This window comes from Geospiza fortis, unplaced genomic scaffold (genome assembly GCF_000277835.1).
Source record: "Geospiza fortis unplaced genomic scaffold, GeoFor_1.0 scaffold41, whole genome shotgun sequence".
NCBI classification, from domain to species: Eukaryota; Metazoa; Chordata; class Aves; order Passeriformes; family Thraupidae; genus Geospiza; species Geospiza fortis.
The window spans coordinates 7,346,316-7,365,913 of NW_005054299.1; the positions used below are offsets into that span (position 1 = coordinate 7,346,316).

Here is a 19,598-nt window from a genome sequence, read left to right on the forward strand (position 1 = left end):
ACACGTTGCTTTCACAGAATCCTCACAGCTGGAAGGGACCTCTGGAGATCATCCAGTCCAATCCCCAAGGAATTTGCTTTAGGGGATAGAAAACAGCATTGTGAACATCTTTTAGAAAAGGCCCTTCATTAACACAGGTTATGTGATCCTATTGCTGTTAAGCTTCAGAGAGTGTGGCGTATGCCTGTTTTCCTGATGTTTCTCAGAGATGGTATGTTAGTATTCTCTATTGCAAAATGGCAATTAACTGGAATATTTACATTTGGGGAATCTGAATTAAAGAAGGAAGATATTCTGGAAATTCAGTTTTTAGTTGTGCCTCTTAATGCATGCACATAAGACAGCAAGCTTTCAGTAAGTATGAGAAAAAAAAATTAAAAGATCTTTCTTCAGCTGTTTATAGTAAAGGCAGGTTTAATAGAACACCTAAATGCAAGAATCTATAGTCTTGAAAGTCTACTATTATAATATATGGATTCTGGAATTAGGGAAGATTAGGTTTGTTTGGGTAGGAACTTTTAAGTACAGCAAGAAGTCTAAAAGTGTAACTGAGGTCTTCAACACAAACATGAAATCAGCCTCTGTGTATCTGCCCATGAAGGAAAGTAAAAGGGTAATTAACACAGTACATGAAAAAATGAATGGGTTTTACTAGTTCTGGTAACAAGATATTGTAAGTCTAAGCTTCACTGTGATCAAGCCGAGTGTATAAGTTAATCAAGACCTTCACTGAAGTATTTCTGTTAACACTTTCATCTTACCAGTGGGAATTATTTATAAAACTGTTTTCCACTGGCAGCATGACAAGGTGATCATTAACACAGCACAGACCATGTGAAGGAACCAAATTAAAAACATGTGAAAGTGGCATTACACTGGTACTGTAAGCAGCTGCCATAAATAATTCTGCTCCTCAAGGTGGTTTCAACAATCTTGCTCTAAATCTAATAAATCAAAACCCCTTTATAAAAAGTCTAGTTCTCAAAATTTACATTTCTAGGCTTCCCAAGGATGTTTAACTTTACTTTCTCAAGCATGAGAAATCAATTTGTTCAACTAGGCCAGTTCCAAGTTCTCCTTGTAAGCGCTCATTTGGAACTGATTATAGGAAAAAAAAAAGACACTGAGTTTTACACATCTCAGGTTTTGAAGTAAGAGCCCATTGTGTCCCACAACTGCTTCCCCCCACCTCCCTCCACCAATACACCAGGAATTAAAGTAACCAAATCAGTGGGAAGGCTGTGGCACAGGAAATCAGTAATACAATAAAACCAACTTTCATTCTTAAGGTGCCGCTTTGACTCCGGCACAGGTAGGAATTACCTTGGTCATTACAAATATCGAGTGCTGACTTAGGTGAAAACAAGGTGGTGGTTTAGGTTAGTTTGCAAAGGTATTTATATCCTCTCACTCACTCCCACCCACAAACACACTAATGAAATTCTGTGTGCAAAAATCTGCTTGCAGGAATGGATCATCTCCTCATTCTTGGTGAAATACCTCTGGGATCTGATGGGCATTCCAGCTCAGCCTTCATAAGGAACTCCATGAGTATATGGATGTGCCTGCCCAGGGCTCTCCCAAGTCCTTCCCTTCAGAACTTCCAGCATGCAGTACTCAACTGCACTGTGTGGGAAGTTAATATGCAGGATCTCAAAAATATCAGAGATGCTGGTCCATGTCCATTTGGACTCCTGCATCTGAAACAATCTGAGGAGGAGTGGGGCGGTCACAGGCTGTGGATAACCAAAGCCTTTTTGTGCACTCCCAGTTAGAGCAGCACCCTATTTGCTCTAGCTTTCACCTGTGACAGGCAACAAAGGATCAAAAAGCTACTACCAACTTCCATATCCCAGTTTCTAACTATGACTAACCTCTAGCTGGATGCTCTGAGAAAGTGAGTCCATTTAAAATGAAATTATTTTAATTTGTACACAACTCCCCTTAATTCCTCCACCAGTATTCTTTTTTTCCTTATTCCCTTTTCTCAATTGCTAACCGATGAACAATTCTTCTTGAAGTAACAAGATTTCTATTGTTGTATGCTTGGCAACTTTTCAATATAATCTAGCTTTAAAAGTTACTTTTTAATAGTACCTGTCCTGTATATCAGATTACTCAGGTAGCCATTGTTTTTTCAAAAAGAAACTGATTGAGACATCTTTATCCTTTCATAGACCAGTGTAACAGAAGAAACAGTTTTAATAAAAGAACTGCAGCAACTGGTCAGCAAAATAACACAATTTGTGCCCAGACTTCATTTTTACCGATAAAGGACAAGCTACGACCTTGTAAGTGCAAGTTTCATTTCAGTGTTTTTAACTAATAAGACTGAAGTCAATTTATTCAAATAAAACATCTGAACCTTGGGGTAACAAGAGCTGAATACAGTGGCAAAATACCATAGAGGCTACAGGCCAGCTGTTGCAAACTTCTTGTATCACAGAACTTCAATTACATCTATAAATTAATCTGTTAAAATAATATTTCACAAGTCTAGATATGATTTCAGAGCTTAACATTTTTCTTGATTATTAGCATGCTCACAATTAGCAATGCAGAATGCTAGCTACCAAAAGCAAACAAGAAACCAAAACAGCAAACCTTCACAACTCCTCCTGGCCTAGGCGTAAAAACTAGCCAATATAGGGTGAATAGTACAATTTCTTTTCCCCTGGCCTTCCTTGACAATCTGTCACGCTCTTGTGAAGCAGAGTACATTTGCTCCAAAGCACTGAGTCTTCTGCACTTCCAGCTTGTTTAGAGAAAGCACAAAATAGCTCTATTCAGAAGAATATCATCAGTCCTTCAGTTTTTGTTTACTTCTACAGAGGCTGATTTCACAGTTTACTGGCCTAGTTCGCAAAATTACTTTTTCAATGAAGATAATTAAGACTGCTGCTTACTTCTTCTATGATTAATCAGGAGTAAAAATCAAAGCCATTTTTGTTAGACTGAAATACCATAGATCTCTCTCAGAAATAAAGTGAAATGCTTTCAAAGCAGAAGATGATCATCAATGGTGCTATTTTGCTTATATCAAAAGGGCACACACTTGCTAAGCTAACAAGAACAGCACTTTTACATTTTTACCAGAAAAACTGGCTTCATAACCTTAGGAAGTTTCATACAGAACTGCAGGAGCATGTGTATTCACTCTGGCTTCAAGTCAATGCTTCTTCATTAATATTTTACTCACACACAAAGACTCCCAAGTTTAGAAGGTAAGCTGTGGATAACAAACAGCCTTACTCTACACTCGCATCAGAAAGGGAAAAAAAAAAGGCAGTCAGCAAATTCAGTGATGGGTCCCTGAGCCCAAAAGTAATCACCGAAGAGTTTTCTGAACAAAAATATTTAAGTCATATTTTCAAGCCAGCTCTTCCTCTGTATCTAAGGAAGATAGTTAAACATTATTCAAGAGTCACCATTAAACCAAGAAGCGATTGTACTACAAATGCAATTTTAAGACCTAATTACTTTTCAATCAGATCTTCCAAAAGTTTTCATAACAACAGGAGATATTTTAAGGATGCAAAAATAGAATGCCACACATAACATAAATACTATTACAAAGCCACACAATATACATTTTAGTATAAAAATATTACGCAACCAGGCTATAAGTCAAATCTGCTTCTGAAACAGCCCAGAATTTATTCTAGCAGAAAGACCAGATGAATTCATTTACACTCCTAGACCTCAATTCTTTCATCCTTGCAACTGACATGTAATTGTTACCTTCTTAGAATTGCTACAGAAGATGTAAAAAAACCCCAAATTACAGCTTCTAGCCACAGTAAGTGTTTCATAATCTCTACCACGTGTCATTTTGCTCTCTGGAAGAAACTTCTTAAATGTGAGGTCATCACAGTCATCAAGTAGTCAACCAAATGGCACAGGTATTTGCCACTTACTTAGTTTGCCAAGATTTAAATGGTCATCATTCCATATTTGTCTCTCCACATAAATCCTTCTCCATGCAGGTGCATGAGAAGTATTGACTATTAAAAGCTTGGAAAGGATAAAATGATGCAGCCAGAGTCAGGGTCCCTTAAGCAGAAGGTTCAACACTGAACATTTTAAGGAGAATGCTGTCTTTTTTTCTGTTTGAACCCTATCTACTTATGATCCTACAATTACAGACAGCTTAAGGGTGCCTATCAGTGATGTTCCCTTTCCCGGATTGCACTACTCTTCAGTAACATGTGGTGCACTTCACTCTGCAGAGTGTTCTGGTCATTCCGGGCAGCACCCACTGCCTCCTCTGCCAGGGCCCACGTCAGAGCATTCCCAGAATACACACCCAGCTGTGTGACCTTCCCCCTGTCCTCAACAGGCCTTATCTAATGGAACTGAAGAGATCTCATCACCTTACAGTGTCTCAATACAAAGTCCTACACCATGTTTGAATAGAACACTGCAAACCGCTGCCACTGATTTACACCTCTCCACTGAGGCCTCAAGACATATTCCTTGTAGCAGGGTATCAAAGAGATTCCACACACAATCTTCTGAAAATAAACCTAAAATTGTAGAAAATCATCCTGCAACAGGAGCAGCTCTGCTTTGCTGTGATTTTTTTCTGCTTTTGACTGTATTGCATCTTTTTCATATTCTCTTCTGCCTGGATGGGTCTTGTCTATGTCTATTCTGCTTTCTACTGCTTAAAGGCCATTTGGATAAATGCCTCCTATTTAAATCCTAACATTCAGCTCAAAAGGCTCCTCTTTCATAGCAGGCTTAGAAATTTTGTTTAGTGGGCTGCACATCTAGTTACCAGAATGCAGTTATCAAGAATATTCACAAAGCGGAAGAAATCCTTGAGCTGATTCCAGAAAAAAATTTCATTAACCTTCTTTCCAATTGTCCCCAGTACAGGGAACATAAACATATTTTGGCTAATATGATTAGCAGTTTTCCATTAGTAACCCAGACAACACTGTGAGAACTTCTGGACTGTGCCCAAGAACCCGTGGCATATCACAAGATCTGTCTGGGAGATTTTTCTCACCAACAAGTTCCAAAATTATAAGCAATTCTCAAGGCAGCTTGAAAATCATGAAAGGTAATAAGTGCATTTTAAACGGTCTTTCCAAAACGCTGTTTTTACCTACCCATGGCATTAGCAAGGACCTGAAATTCATCCCTTTGAGGGAAGCTGTTAACTTTCCACACCACAGCAGCTGTATCACAGCAAGTCACATGTCTAGAATGAAAGTGTTCAGAATTCTGCATGCAGCTGTAGCCACCCACCCACAGCACTACCAACCACTCCACTCTCAGGCTGGCTAGTGGAAGAGCTCCAATCAGCAGTATCAGCAAGCTCTTTCTACAGCCAGGTTCTTCTGACTTCATGCTTTTTGTAACCCCTCCATCAAACCTCTAAACAGAGGAAAATCAAATGTCAGAATAGAGAAGAAAATGCACAAGTTTGACTTTAATCAAGCAAAGGAAATTTCATCACCTATGATCTTGCCAGTTAATGCATCCTTAAACCAGTCTGCATGAATGCAATTCCCTAGTTTATGTTTGGGCAATTACCACTTATTCCTCAAAGCCAGGCAGCTGCCAGAACTGGTTTTAAGAGCCACAACTAAAGGAGCTGTCTGGGGCCTCAGAGGCCCATTAGCCTAACCTGAACATCAGGGCAAGCCACCTAGTGCATGAGAAAAGTAGAACCCTCCACACTAATCTTTGTCCAGGATCAGAGTAACCTGACATTTGTTTTATTCACCACAGCCCTCCCACCTGCCTCACTGGAAGGCTACACCTACGGCACGGAAGTAGAGCAAAAGGTGGGTAATCCATCCCCTAGTCTGGCAAGAGCATGAACACAACAATCATGTGAAAAGGAGAGTTCTGAACAGTTTGCTGGCATGTCTTCTTTATATTTCATCAAGAGAGACACAGTGACTTACAACATGTATACTGCACTCAGCAGTTGGGCACAGGTTCTAACCCCCAGTTATCTTCCCATCTCCAATCCCACAGCACGGACTTTGCACTTGGCAAGTAAACAGGTCTGGGGAGAGGGGTTAACTTGACATGCTCATGAACTAAAGCTTTAAGAAATCTATTTAATGCATTTACCCAATGATGAATATGAGCAAGAAAAGCCCCTTTTGCTATGGACAAAGTTGGCACTTACTTTAATGAATAGTTTGAACACAGTTTCAAATGCCAACAAGCAAATGAGGCAATGAATAAAGTAAAATATCTTTCTTCACTGTTTCCCATGCAATATGTAGGATGCTTTAATTGTGCAGCTAAACACCACCAATATTAATGGTATTTTTAGCATTTAAACACTACCAAGGTCCATTTAGCATTTTAGGTTTTCCCAGCACTTACTCATAGCTGTTTCACTAGCAACTGGAGTAGATGAAATCTGAGCCACTTGTCCTGAAATGCTTCATGGACTAGTTGTAAAGGACATTTGGGGTACAAGTTTTGGGATCATGCCAGTCACCCATGATTTGCTGATATCACCTGTGGTGTTGATGATGACTGCCAGACCATTGTGCTGCATTAACATCACACAGACTGCTTATCTCTTATCTCTTCCTCAAGTGATTTACTAGATCTTCTAAGGGCACACATGTATGAAAACTTTTGCACAGCTTTAGGTTCAACAGGAAGATTTTTAGAGGACAGGAACAAGAAACATAAATCTGAGCAGGATTTCTTCTCCCCTTGTTTATTTCAAATGTTAATATAGCAAGTCTGATCGTCCCTTAACTTCCCCTACCTCTGCTAAGGCTTATTTACACCATCACTGTGCCAAAAAAACCCCCACACATAAACCTGCTTCCACTCACAGTCATGACAGCCACCCCTACTCTAGGTTTCATGAAGCCATTTGGTTTGAATTTGCCTTGACTTTTACACTAATGATGTGTGAAAAAGAAAATTGAGGTGCAAGCAACAAGCAGCTTTGCTGTTCTCCATGCTAAGGTGACAGCATGGTTCACAGAGAAATGTTCTACCCAGTCAGATGGTTAGGTCTAAAGTCTTTCTAAGTCTAGAAGAGAATTCAGAGACACCTTGAAAGTCTTTTAGTGCTTCAATCTAATTCAATGATATTTTTTCTTCTCCGACCACCACCTCAAGTGGCACATTTTAACTTCTCCCCTTACACACATTTATACTTGCTGGCCAATAAACAAATTAAAAGTTGCTGAAATGCTCCCACATGCCTGAAACAATAATATAAACCTGAAGTAGTGTGGGCCACTAAAACTGTCAACACCCTGCAGTGAAGATTTCCACAGGAATCTTAACTCAATCTGCTCTGTAGTGCCATCCCCTTCCCAATAGGATGGTGGAAAGTCACTTCAGAAGGTGGAGTCAGCTTCTTTAAACCAGCCAGCTAATAAATTCATTTTTCCTTGCTGGTGAATCAAAAAAGCAGGACACTTGTCACTTTCACTGATCATTTTCCCCATAGGTAAAAAGTAGACTCTATCAAGAAATGAGCTACCACCAAGAGAAGAAAAGAGAACTTTGTATTTGCTCAGAAACTCCTGGCACAGGAGTATCAGCTATTGCTATTTCTTAAGCACATGAAATGGAACCAAAGAAACTGAGTTAATATATCTGAAATTTTAGCCAGTGGATTAAAACTGACTACATTATGCTCAGAATTACTCAAAAACATAGAGATCTAACAATAACATTAGACCGATTTTCAAAGATGCTCCCGCTGCACCCAGTGAAGGTGGTGCTCAGAGTGGGCCATTTACCTGCCATGGGCTGCACAAGCTCTGCTGCAGCCACCCCGCTGAGCCCAGGAGCTAACCTGCTCATCTCGGTAAAAAACTGCTATTTCACAACAAAAGTAGCAAAAAGCCCCTGAAGTCCTCAATTATATTCCAGAAGAGTATTTAGGCTGCTAAATCATTCAGGTACTTTCAAAAGATTTCCTCAAGTTTGCAAATCTAATTGCTCATCTAAGCTTAATTCAGCTCAATTTTAAAAATCAGCTAAATTGATGCTAATGCTGATGACACTAAAAATGCCCTTAAACTCATTTAAGGTTAATTTGGTAATTTACCAACATAAAGGTTAAGCTGACTAAAGGTGTTTTTTAATATAGAATTTTATAGGATTTGATTGGCTTGGCTATAATGGTAGAAAAATAGCTTATTCAAACTTCTCTAATACTGTTAAGCTCATAACTTCACTTCATATAATTCTTCTCTAGATTAAAAAAAAAAGTCACAGAGCAAAATGACACCAAAAAGTACAGTTTTTGTTCTAACACAGATACTTGAATTTTTCAGGATATTTAGCAAAGTGATCACCAGTAGGGAAAAAGCACTCTTGTTTCCCCAACTCAAATCATCTTTCTTGTAAGGAGTAACTCTCCTGTATAAAAAATGCTGCTGTGAATAGGTCTAGACTTTACACAGCCATGGGTCACTAATTTAATTAGATTTCAAAGCAACTATTCTACCTTTACACTGAATACAATACTTCCTGTACCCTCCCTCATACTAAAAGGAATAAAACAATCCGCCAGAGGTTTACACCTCAATGCATGAGGAAACAACAACAAAGTGTACACACAATACCCTCAGCTACAGATGGGGATTATATTGTTCCACTTAGTAGGAAAACCTTAACTACCTGCTAAATTGGTATTTTTAGCAAGGAAAACAGAAGCTTTTCTCCTTTCTGGTGAGACAGGATTCTGTTTGACCTGCTCTGCTCAGAAAATGACTGCCATCATCCAACCTCAGTAACTTCCCCTACTGAATATGAGCTTTTGCACATACTAAAAACACAAACCAAGCTTCTCTGTATGAAGAAAATACATTTTAAAAGTGAACTTTACTGGTAACAGTAGAGGTTCTTGCCTTCTATAAGAAAACAGTAGGGCTTGTAGGGTTTTGTTTGGGGGTAAATAGCAGGGTAGAGAGAGGATAGGGGCCCTGCCATATATCAGCCTTTGGTCTTTTGAGCTTTTCTCCTGGGGCTGCAATTATCACAGGGTTCTTGTATCACATGTGTTACCACACATTTCTGACTCCACTGCTTACTGCTTTCCTAATTTCAGTGATCCAAAGCTGCATGGAATAATTACCTGAGGGGACTGGGGGTTTGGTCCTCACCAAAACCATGAGGGAAAAACAAGAAACCAAGTTCATATTCTCCTCCAGGAGAGCTCATGTAGCATTTCAAAGAATTACACAAGATAGGAGCTGTTACTGGAAGCGTAAGGACACTATAATAGGAAAGATCATTTGCCTCCAGTTTCACCATCTCTAAATGACATGAAAATACCTATTATTTGACACTATCATCCTCCTACACATTTCTGCTATTATTCAGCAACACACATGTAAAGGAGAACCATGCTACAAAAACTCTACGAACAGTCTATGCAAATAACTTTGCTACTGTTAACAACAACTCAACTTCACCTTACTCTGCAGAACAGCATGCTAATTCAGCCTTGGTCTGACTGTAATACACAAGTACATAACCTTTCCCACTCTACTTTTCCACATGAAAACTTAATGCCAGCTGGTATCACACAGGAAGGGCAGGGGCAGCTGCCAGGCTATAATCACAGATTCTTCTGTATCTCAATATAAATGAAGCAATTATGACATTGATTCCCTAAGCTGACAATAAATGCGGATCTTCTGCAGGCAGCTATAGGCTACTCCTCCCTTACCTGCTGTGTACACAGTGAGAAAAGAGAATTTTGTGAGGAGGGGATATGAAGATGCTAGCACCAAGATTTCTGGCAAGTCCTGAGCTTGTATTTTGTGAACAGCATTCCTCCTCTCTGTATGGCAAATTAACAGCAATAAAAGATGAAACACACCATAACTCATTCCTACAGTGCAGTATTTCTGGAAATATAATGGTTACTAGGACAAAACACTTTTGATGCACAAATGAAGCTGAAATTACAATTGTCTCTTTAGTCTCTCCTGTTAGCTAGTGGTCGTGGTAATGACATAAAAGTGAAACAATTACAGAATGTATGAAAACAGGTTTCTAAACATCCATTCCTATTTCTGATCTCAAGTCATCTTTCTGATCTCATGACAAAACTACTGGGCCACAATACTAATTTATCATTGTATTCTGGAAATGAAAAGTCAGTTCATTTACCATATCCAGTAATTTGTTATAAAGTAAGAATTTTAAAGAGAGTTGTTTCACAGCTTCTATCAATTTCAGTCTGTGGGTTCAGTTATCTTAAAGTCAATGCTGTGATGAAAAATCAGACTTTCATGGTATGAATACTTGAAAAAAAATAAGCAGATATTTGAATGTAATTTAAAAATTCCCATGACAGAGAGGTCTAGTGATCCATGAAATGTCTAAACCACAGACACAAACATATTGCATACTCTCACATGAACATGAAAAGAAAGGGGGTAAATGAAAGTAAACAAACAACATACAAAGATGAGCTTATTTTAATCTGGTTATAAATAAAAACCACAAGGGCAAAATTGCTCCCCCAAAAGCCAGAAAGCAAATCACAAAAAGTGAAAAGAGTTTAGTGGGGAAAAAAGATCACAGGAAGGAATACCAATGATGAAAAATGGACATGAAAGGAAACTGAATTATCACTTTTCAAATGCAGCATTCTCTTCTAGTCGCAGAAGACAGGAATTCATTTCATTGCAAGGAGTTTAAATGAAAAAACAGAAAGGCACAGCTAAGTGTAACTAAGGGGTTAACAGAAGTCTAGGGAGTGGGGTCCCTATCCTAATCAGGAACATAGCAAATAAAAAACAATTATTATGTTATCTTCTCAATTATGGTCACTTCAGCTTTACGAAGTGGTAAGCTATAAGAGCACTGAGGTGACCTTAGCATTAATTAGGAGAGAGAGGACAGAGCTCTCACCCAGTTACAGGAAAATATCCCTTGGCACCAGGATACAACAGGGAAGAAGGGAGAAGATACACGGTTCAGAGAGACAATCCAGCACTGTATTAGTCCCAAAGTACCATCTTGAGACACTTGAGGATGCCCCCAAAGGCCAGCACTGGGGACCTGAGGCACATGCACACAGAGCCCCTTGATACTCAAGAGAGCTGTAGCTGGGACTTGAGAAACTGTCAGAGCTGTGGGATTTAACAGGAAGATGAAAGCTGTCCATGCCACATCCCTCCTTTTACCGTCTTCTATCCCACAGCTCTGTGCCTGAACAGTCCCAGCTCAAAACCACATCTGTCACATGAGCAGATTCCTGGCTACTTCTATCTACAACAGTAGATAGAAACATCATTTTACCATCTTTTATTATTTTTTTTTAAACCACAGAGCTGCTTTATCTCCAACCTAGCAGAAGTTCACATGGAGAGGGCTGACTAATTTGAACTGACTGCAGACAAGTTGGTACAGGCATTACTGAGTAGCACAGACCAGGGACCACCAGAGAGTGATGAGCTTGGTAGTAAACTCTAATTTATTCCCAACACACGGAAGAATGTGTCAGCAAAGACTCTCAAAGTGAAGCATGTTAATTAGTTAAGCCTACTCAAGTTTTGTGGCTATTTTAAAATTAACAGGGTTGAGTAAATTAGGGCAAGCAGACAAAAGGCCCACATCCTTAAAAGCACATTGTGGGTATGCTGTGAATTGTATTTGTTGATCTGGATCTAAATGGATTTCAAGGTCTAATAATGAATCAATGAGTTGAATACTGCTTCCCAGATTCCTATCTGTGATTAGGCTCTTATAACAACCTGGGATTCAAGGAGTGTCTTGCATTGTATTATTAGACCAGAGCTGGTATTAAAGAACTTTCAAACTGAAATTATGTGAATATTGACTCATCACCATGAGCATGCACCATAAAGCTGAGTCCTGCTGTTCTCTTTTTTACATCTCCATGTAATCATATGCAAATTAAACCAAGAACAGTAGAAGTAAAATAATAAAACATGGTGGGCATCAAATTTGGTGTTATCTTTTATGGTACATAATCCTAGGAGATGGATGAAGCACCTTACAGTTAGCAAGAAATTTGTGATGAGAAGAGAAACACTTTTGCCTCCAAAACATTCAATAATATTTAAAAGTAATGTTAACATACCTGTTCCTTCACTGCTGTTTTTTTCCGACTGTGCCACTTGTATCACTTCAGCAGCAGCATCCCTTACTACCAAGTCTTCATTCTGCAGCAGTAGAATCACACATTTCCACAGACCAAGGGTATCAGACAGTCCTATATTCATTTGTGGAGAAAAATTAGATTTCTATTTCTTATATGCATTCAAAGAAGTTAGAAAGCTCTGTTTCCACACCTAAACACAAGACATTAAAGACATTGGCCAACCACTGAGAAAAAGACTGGCAATACAACCAAAGTATTTTTAGCATCTGCGAACCTTATCTGGGTGGCAGACTCAGCTTGGTTTAAACAGTGGGCAACAGATAAGAGAATAAGCCTCTCTCTCTGGGTTCAACTTTAGTTGTGAGTGCTCTCCATTTTCTACAATTTCTAGGAGTGCAGAATTCCTGTTTGGGAACTCCAAAAATTCTGCAGCTGCAGACTGATCACTGATCAACACACCGCTCATGGATTTGCTGCTGCAATCTGCCTGGAGCAGAGGCTGCCAAGCCAAGCTTTCTTCAGATACTGCCAGTGGTTCTGGAAACAGCTACTGACCACATCTTCCAGGGATCTACTGTCACCTCCTTCTCCCACATCCAGTGTCCCCAGCAGTCACCAGCAGGCCCTGCCAGCCTTACACCCACTCTCTGTTGGAAACCAGCTCAATCCATGGAGTGACTGCACGTACACAGCTAAGACTAACCAAAGAGAAGTGCCAAGAGGGAGGTGCTGATTTGGTACTACCCAAGCAGACAGACAGCACACACCACCCCAGTGGCAACCCACACCTCACAAGCCATGCTTCCTTTGCAGACCCTCATGCCATCTACTGCTGCCACGCCATGCATGACCAGCTCGAGTCACACATCTGTACTCCTAGGTTTGCAGGGGTATTCTTCAGCTGACTTTTCAGGTCTTGTTGAACATCCTGATTAAAGGAATCCACTGGAAGCTCACTTTAAGATGTAGCCAGCTGGGAGATATTACTTTCTGATGACCACAGACAACACAAAAGTTGTGTTTCACTGCTGGTTTTCTTCTACCATGTTTTCAGCAGGTTTATCAGAGATTTGTATTACAAGGCTAGCCAGACAAAAACATAGCTGTATTTCACTGTTGGCCAAAGTAAATTGCTCTAGGCTTTACTACACATTCCTGTATTACCTGTAACTTCCCTATGTGGCAATGACATGAAGTATAATTACTTCAGAAAGAAGTTGCTTTTTTTCTTCCTAGCATGACACACTCAATAATATTATACTGGTACAGCTAGGGCAGAATAATTATTCCCCTAGAGATCCAATATTCAGATTTCCCACCTAAACAAGTTTCTATTGTATCTCCAGAAGCAGTGGAAGTCTACAAAGGGAATTTGCATAAAGACCTTTTCTGAACCCTCAAGCAGGTCGATGAAGAGATGATGGGGTCACCCAGAACATACAGACTGGCATTCACCCTCTTTCTCTTAGGAACACAGTAATGGAAGCTCTTGGGACTGACTACAACTCCATTTCATACAACCACAGTTTCCTTGAACTCCTACTTTTTACTGTATGTGGTCAAGCAAGCTGATGCAGAAGAAGGCACAGAAGTCAGAGCTGTTTACACGCACACAGACTCTTCAAGGGAATTATCCTGGGTTTATATCACTCCAACTAATCACCAGCCCACGCCCTTGATTTGCCAAACTCCCCACTGCAGTACTGACAGTTTCACAGTTGTGAAGATCCCCAGACCGACAATTCTAGGTACTATGAAGGGCATCTTTCTTCCCCTGGATCAATTTTCAGAGCAAAGAGCTAATTCAGATGGTTTGCCCACTGAGGGCTTGGAGCTCTATCTTCTGGGCTGTTTGGGGAGCATTTATTTTTGTCTACTTGTCTGTTTTCATTTGTTTTGTTAGGATTTTACAAACAGGATACAAACTGCTGCTATGTTTTATGTCAGACCTTCACATCTGCCTGACTGGAAAGCATGGAAATCAGCAATTGTTTTGACAAGATCAAAGAGGAAAGTGTTGTTCATCATCTACGGACCACATCCAAATAACAACAGATGAGTAGCACAGCATTTGGGATGTTTTCACTCCAATACTTCCACTGTCTTCATTTGACATAAAATGGGAATGATATCTGTATTATGAAGAGCTTTATCTAGATGGTGAAGGTTCAGATTTCCAGAGCTGATACTATGAACACTTAATACTGCAATGTCTACCTCATATAGACTTAGCTCTGGTGAATGTTACCAGTACCTCTTAAAAGGCACATCTCAAAATACCTAATTTTTCCCAAAACCACTATCTACAGATTAGGAAAAATACTGTTCTTTTTGTATAAGAGATATTTGCATCCAGGCCATATGGATGGACTGAAGCTACTTAAACCAAAAACATTTACATATCTACACTGGAATGAAGTATCATGGAGCTGAAAGTATCTAAAACTGTCTGTCCTGTTCAGGATGCAAAAGAACTTCTTTACCATCTAGTACTACCTATTCTTGCATATCTCCTGGCCCTTTAGTCACAAAATCCCCCCATTTTCTATTCACAGAAGGCAGGGGGGGAGGGAAAAAAAAACCTAAAAGAAAAACTCCATCTATTTTCCAGAACAAAACAGAGTTTCACTTAGCTTTGCCTCGCAGACACTATATGTACTATTGAATAAGGCCATATAGGTCATGTAGGGTTTTTTTGTTCTCCTTCTTTCTTTGTTTTCTAAAGAGACAGTCTAATGTTAACTTCAAACAAAAATCCCTATACCTGGGAAATATAATGTGATCCAATTATTAATTATTCTCATAGTAGAACGTGTCTCTCATTTCTAGACTGAAGACCTTCATTTCAACATCCAGCCAGCACAGCTTTGCTACACTCCCAGTGTTAAACTAAACTATGTCCAGCCCACCAACAGAGTACTACAGAAAGATTCAAGTCACAGAACAATTGCAAGCCAGTAATTCTGTACACCAGTGTATAGTAACCTGGAGACATAACAACATCTCATGTACCCCTTCTGCTGAGTTATTGCCAGAGGCTGGGCACATGTGCTTTTTCTACCAGAATTTAAATAAATCTATATGTTTAGTAATTAAATTCTATTAAAATTTTCAAAAACCCTGTTTGATGTAATTATGTTTTGACTGTGCATACACATACATTTGTAATCATGTATTAATGGATTTCATCAAAATATCCAGAAAATTACTTTCAGACTACTTACCAAGAATAAGCTTCTCACTGCTCAGAAGGAATGATGTTATACTTTTAAGAACTTCAGCAGCTGCTAAGAGCATCTCTGTCTCTTGCTCATCTTCACAAAAATACATTATCAGCTGAACCCATTTTTTCAAGACTTCTTCTGGAACCTGAAGGCACAGAACATGTGAGAAGTATGCTTCCCCTCTTACCATCACATTGAACCATGGCCTGCCTAAGGGAGACTGCTCATTAGTAAATGCCCAGTTTTTCCAAAGTGGTGAAACCCACATGAATATTTAAAAGTTGGGAAATCTTCTTTTAGTTAGAGCAGTATACACAGGCAAGTCGTTGACTCTGTCCCTTCACAGCAGAGTCACCAATGACCACCCAAGCCAAGGAGTATTTTTGTGTCCTCAGTCCTTCCACACATGCAAGCCAAGGACAAATACACTGGTCCTTGGCTGAGTTTCAGAGTGTTCCTCTCTGCCCATCCCTCCAGCCTGTCAAGGTCCTTCTGAAGGGCTGCAGAGCCCTCTGGGGTATCATCCACTGCTCCCAGCTTTGTGCTGTCAGTGAATTTGCTACGAAGGCACCTGCCCCTTGACCCAAGTCACTGATGAAGAAGTTAAACAATACTGGGCCCAGTACTGACCCTTGGGACACCACAAGTGACAGGGCTCCAGCTAGACCCTGTGACACTGCTTATGACCCTCTGGGATGTGCCATTCAGCCAGCTCTCAACCCACCTCATTAACTGAGGAATAAATAAAACCTCATCATACTCTGCCTCATTCTGCCTGGTGCAGGGCCATGTACCTGCACTGCACAAAAGGACACAGCCAGAGCATGTCCTACAGATTCTGTAACAGGTGAAAACAAAAATTAAAAATCTCCCAAGATGGTACAATGACTCAAATTTCAAGCAGACACATGGACGGACTATGTAGAAAGACAGAACTTAACTTTTACCGCATGGAAGAGAAAATCCCTTCCACAGATGTAAATACTGAATGCAAGCTCAAAGAAAGAATTTAGATGGAAATCTGATGTACCTGGCCTTTCCCAAAGCCTAAAGCTCTCTCTGTAGGTATATCTAGGACCTCCCATGACTGATATGCTTATTAGAGAAAGCTGATACAGCATTTCTATTTAAGATTTTTACAGCATTTTTCTTTAATTCTGCTTTGTTATGTTAACTGGAAGTACTCACACTATGCCTTTCCTATAACAAAAAAGATTTAATATCATAATTCATGTTCCTCAATTCTTGTGTGCAAATCTGATTTTACATTTTTTATAATGAGACATGGTTATTAGCATATAATAAGAATCCATTCTGCTGCTCATTCTATGAAAAATAATAGCTTTGTAAGGAATCTTTCTTTTAAAACAGATCATGAGAATTTTGTTTGTTTTTAAATATCCACTAAGTGGATTTGAAAATATTTTTTAAAATGTCTAGCACTAAAGCTGCTTTTGCACTGCTCTACACATACATATGTGACACCACATATGTCAATTTAAAATCAAAAGAAATCTGAGCTGGCTGGGAACTGCACCCAACCACTGCTTCAGCTTCGTGCCTTCCCACCCGACGTGCTCTCCTGTGGGCTCTCCAAAAATCAAGAAACCACAACAAAGCTGCAGCTCAGTAAATGGGCTGGATTCAGAACAAGCATTAAACACCACAGGCATTTCCCTTTCTACATTATAGTGACCATTTTGGATGAGCTCAGAAGCTAAAATTACTCCATCAAAAATATTTATGTATGTATTTAACTTGAAATTACTTTGAGAGGGATGTACTAAGATAATATTCACGGCTGTGTCATTTCAGAACATGGCAGTGTATTCAGAGAGGAAGACATAATGATGAATGTCAAAAAAGATAAACGGACACACGAAAACACAAGCTTGGGGTCTTTATCTAAAAGAAGCCACATTACTGCAATCACTAAAAACTCCAGGATTACAAAACTGTTAACCAGCTCCATTTCCCTTACCTGCTGATGGTTCTGCAAAAGGTGGATAATCAGTTTGGAGGCAAATTTGAGAGCTATGGTTTGACCTTCGGGGCTGAGAAAAAAGGCAAAGGACATATCAAAAACCCAGCTATTTCTGTCATCATTTCATCTCTAGAAGAAAACCAGCCAGCTCTTAATTACTTCTGATGATCACCAACGGATCGTTTTCAAGCTGAGCCCTTGAAGCTTTTACATTAGAGATCTAGATGTTAGCTAAGTTCTCAGCTGACATGCCAATGAAACATGCCCTTACTTTCACTTCTCTCATGTTTACTTTCTATTTACATACTTCTCATAGAAGAACACATTTGAAAATGGAACCCGAGTCAAATAAACCAGACATTATTTTAAATTGTGAACAAATTCATCTCTTGAAGCTGGTGTTTAGCTGCAGGAATATCTCTTCTACAGCTGCTAAGCAGGATCTAAGGATATGGCTCAGGGCACCGTGGCTGCTGAAGCCTATTCCCATCGTGGGGAATGGCAACACCTGAGCAGCAAGGCCTGCTACTCCAGCCCCTTCCCCCTATCAGCACTAGTCAGTGTTATTTTACCACCAGTACCTTACTTCATCCCAGAAATGACCGCTCCCATCATTTGAACTTGAACAATTCAGTGCAAATCAGCAGCAAATAGGCACAGCTATAAAATGCAGTTCTGCACTTTACATCCTCTATATTCAATGTTTGTAACACTGGACTGCAATGTTTGAATGGCTTAAAAAACTATCAGAAACAGGATATCATACTCTTAGTCTGGACACTGTAAGCCTGTTTGTGCATTCCATTAGGAATGCATGGGCACAGCTCTAATTCAGTAGGACCCACAATCTGGCTCCAGATTTCCAGTGCTTTCTGCTGACTTTACAGTCTGTGTAAGGAGTGCAAACCCTAAGGATTAGGATTAACCATTTCTGCCAATCCAACAAGTTAAATGAGATCTGTTGTTCTTTCCATAAACCATCTGCCCATAAACCAGGATAGGAGGGATGGCAGATTCACAGCAAATGAGTGTAGGGCTGGATCATTAACACTAATTGTTAATTCTACAGTAAAGTGGGTGTTTCCCAATTACCATTCAGGAAGAACTATGCTCACTGGCTATCACTGGACAGCCAAAGTAACTTCTTGTTTCAGGAACTGTACAACTGGACATTTATAGGGTGCTAGTATGACTTGTGGGCCTTTTGAATAATTCAGATAAAGGTCTTATTTATCTGAAAAGTTCTCATGAACCCACTTTGTTCAAATACACCACACTCTCTTTCCTGAAACACAGATTTTTAAATGAAAGTGCAGTCCCGAAATAATATATTAATGTTCAACATTAATATAGTTTTTAAAAACTATAGTTCAGTTTTTAAAATATAAGTATTTCAACATGCATGACAGGCCATACCTGCTGGAGATATCTGCAAGGTTTAAACTCCAGGTTAACAGCTGATTTGGATTCATTTTTATAGAGCATTCAGTCTTTGGAAGCACATTTCTAAGATCCATAATATAAAGAATTTCCAGCACCTGCAGACACAATTCACAAAAAAAGAATTTACAGACAGTCTCAACAGGAATGTGCACATTTGAGATCAATAAAACACTGGCTTAAGCTCCACTCTAAGAACAAAAGGAATCTCTCTGGACAGTTCTAAGAAAGGAAAGAGGAAGTTCTTGCTTTTACACAAGAACATCTGTCACAAAATTACTGCACGGCTCCTGTTCAGTGTAAAAAAACAGGAACTACTCAACTACTATTTAAAAAGCATAATGCGTGTTTGAAATATATTTTTGAAAATTACAAATATGATCTAAAAATTAAAAACATTCATTTACTGAAAACATACAAAATGTCAATAAAAAAGCACCCTCTTACCTTGCAAAAACACTGGGGATTTGTTTCCTTCAGAGCCATTGTGAGAAGAGTGTCTTCCAAATCAGTGGGTAAACATAATACACCTCCTCTTCCTTCTGCAATCTGCTTGGAATTTCTTTGTTTCAGTCCCAGCAGTATTGCCTCCAATGCCAGCAGCCGCACTTCATGGAACTCACAGTGCAGGAGATGAGCCACTGACAGCGAGGGCTTGGCCATTTCCTCTGCAGCTGCTGAACAACAGCTCTGCCTGTCAGGACCTGCAGTCACTGACAGCACTGATATTACAAGTTTGGTGATGCTCTGGAGATATTGTATCAGTCCTGGTACAGCAGGTGAGTAGGGAATACCAGACACCAATTCAGAATCTGAAATGACTATCTTCATCTCTTCCCAAAAGTCAAGGAATTGC

The 19,598-nt window shown here is 39.6% G+C and overlaps 1 protein-coding gene across 1 annotated transcript in view; it reads right to left on the bottom strand.

Moving 5' to 3' along the window:
* Positions 1 to 19,598, bottom strand: part of THADA (THADA armadillo repeat containing) — a 152,746-nt gene that overhangs the window by 15,460 nt on the left and 117,688 nt on the right. Inside the window, exons 32-36 of the mRNA XM_014308577.2 lie at positions 19,190 to 19,598; positions 18,719 to 18,840; positions 17,300 to 17,372; positions 15,319 to 15,463; positions 12,074 to 12,205 (exon numbers count right to left, since the gene is read on the bottom strand). The exon at positions 19,190 to 19,598 is cut by the window's right edge and continues 3 nt beyond it. Of these exons, the coding sequence (XP_014164052.1) occupies positions 12,074 to 12,205; positions 15,319 to 15,463; positions 17,300 to 17,372; positions 18,719 to 18,840; positions 19,190 to 19,598 (881 nt within the window). The remainder of the gene's footprint in view (positions 1 to 12,073; positions 12,206 to 15,318; positions 15,464 to 17,299; positions 17,373 to 18,718; positions 18,841 to 19,189) is intronic.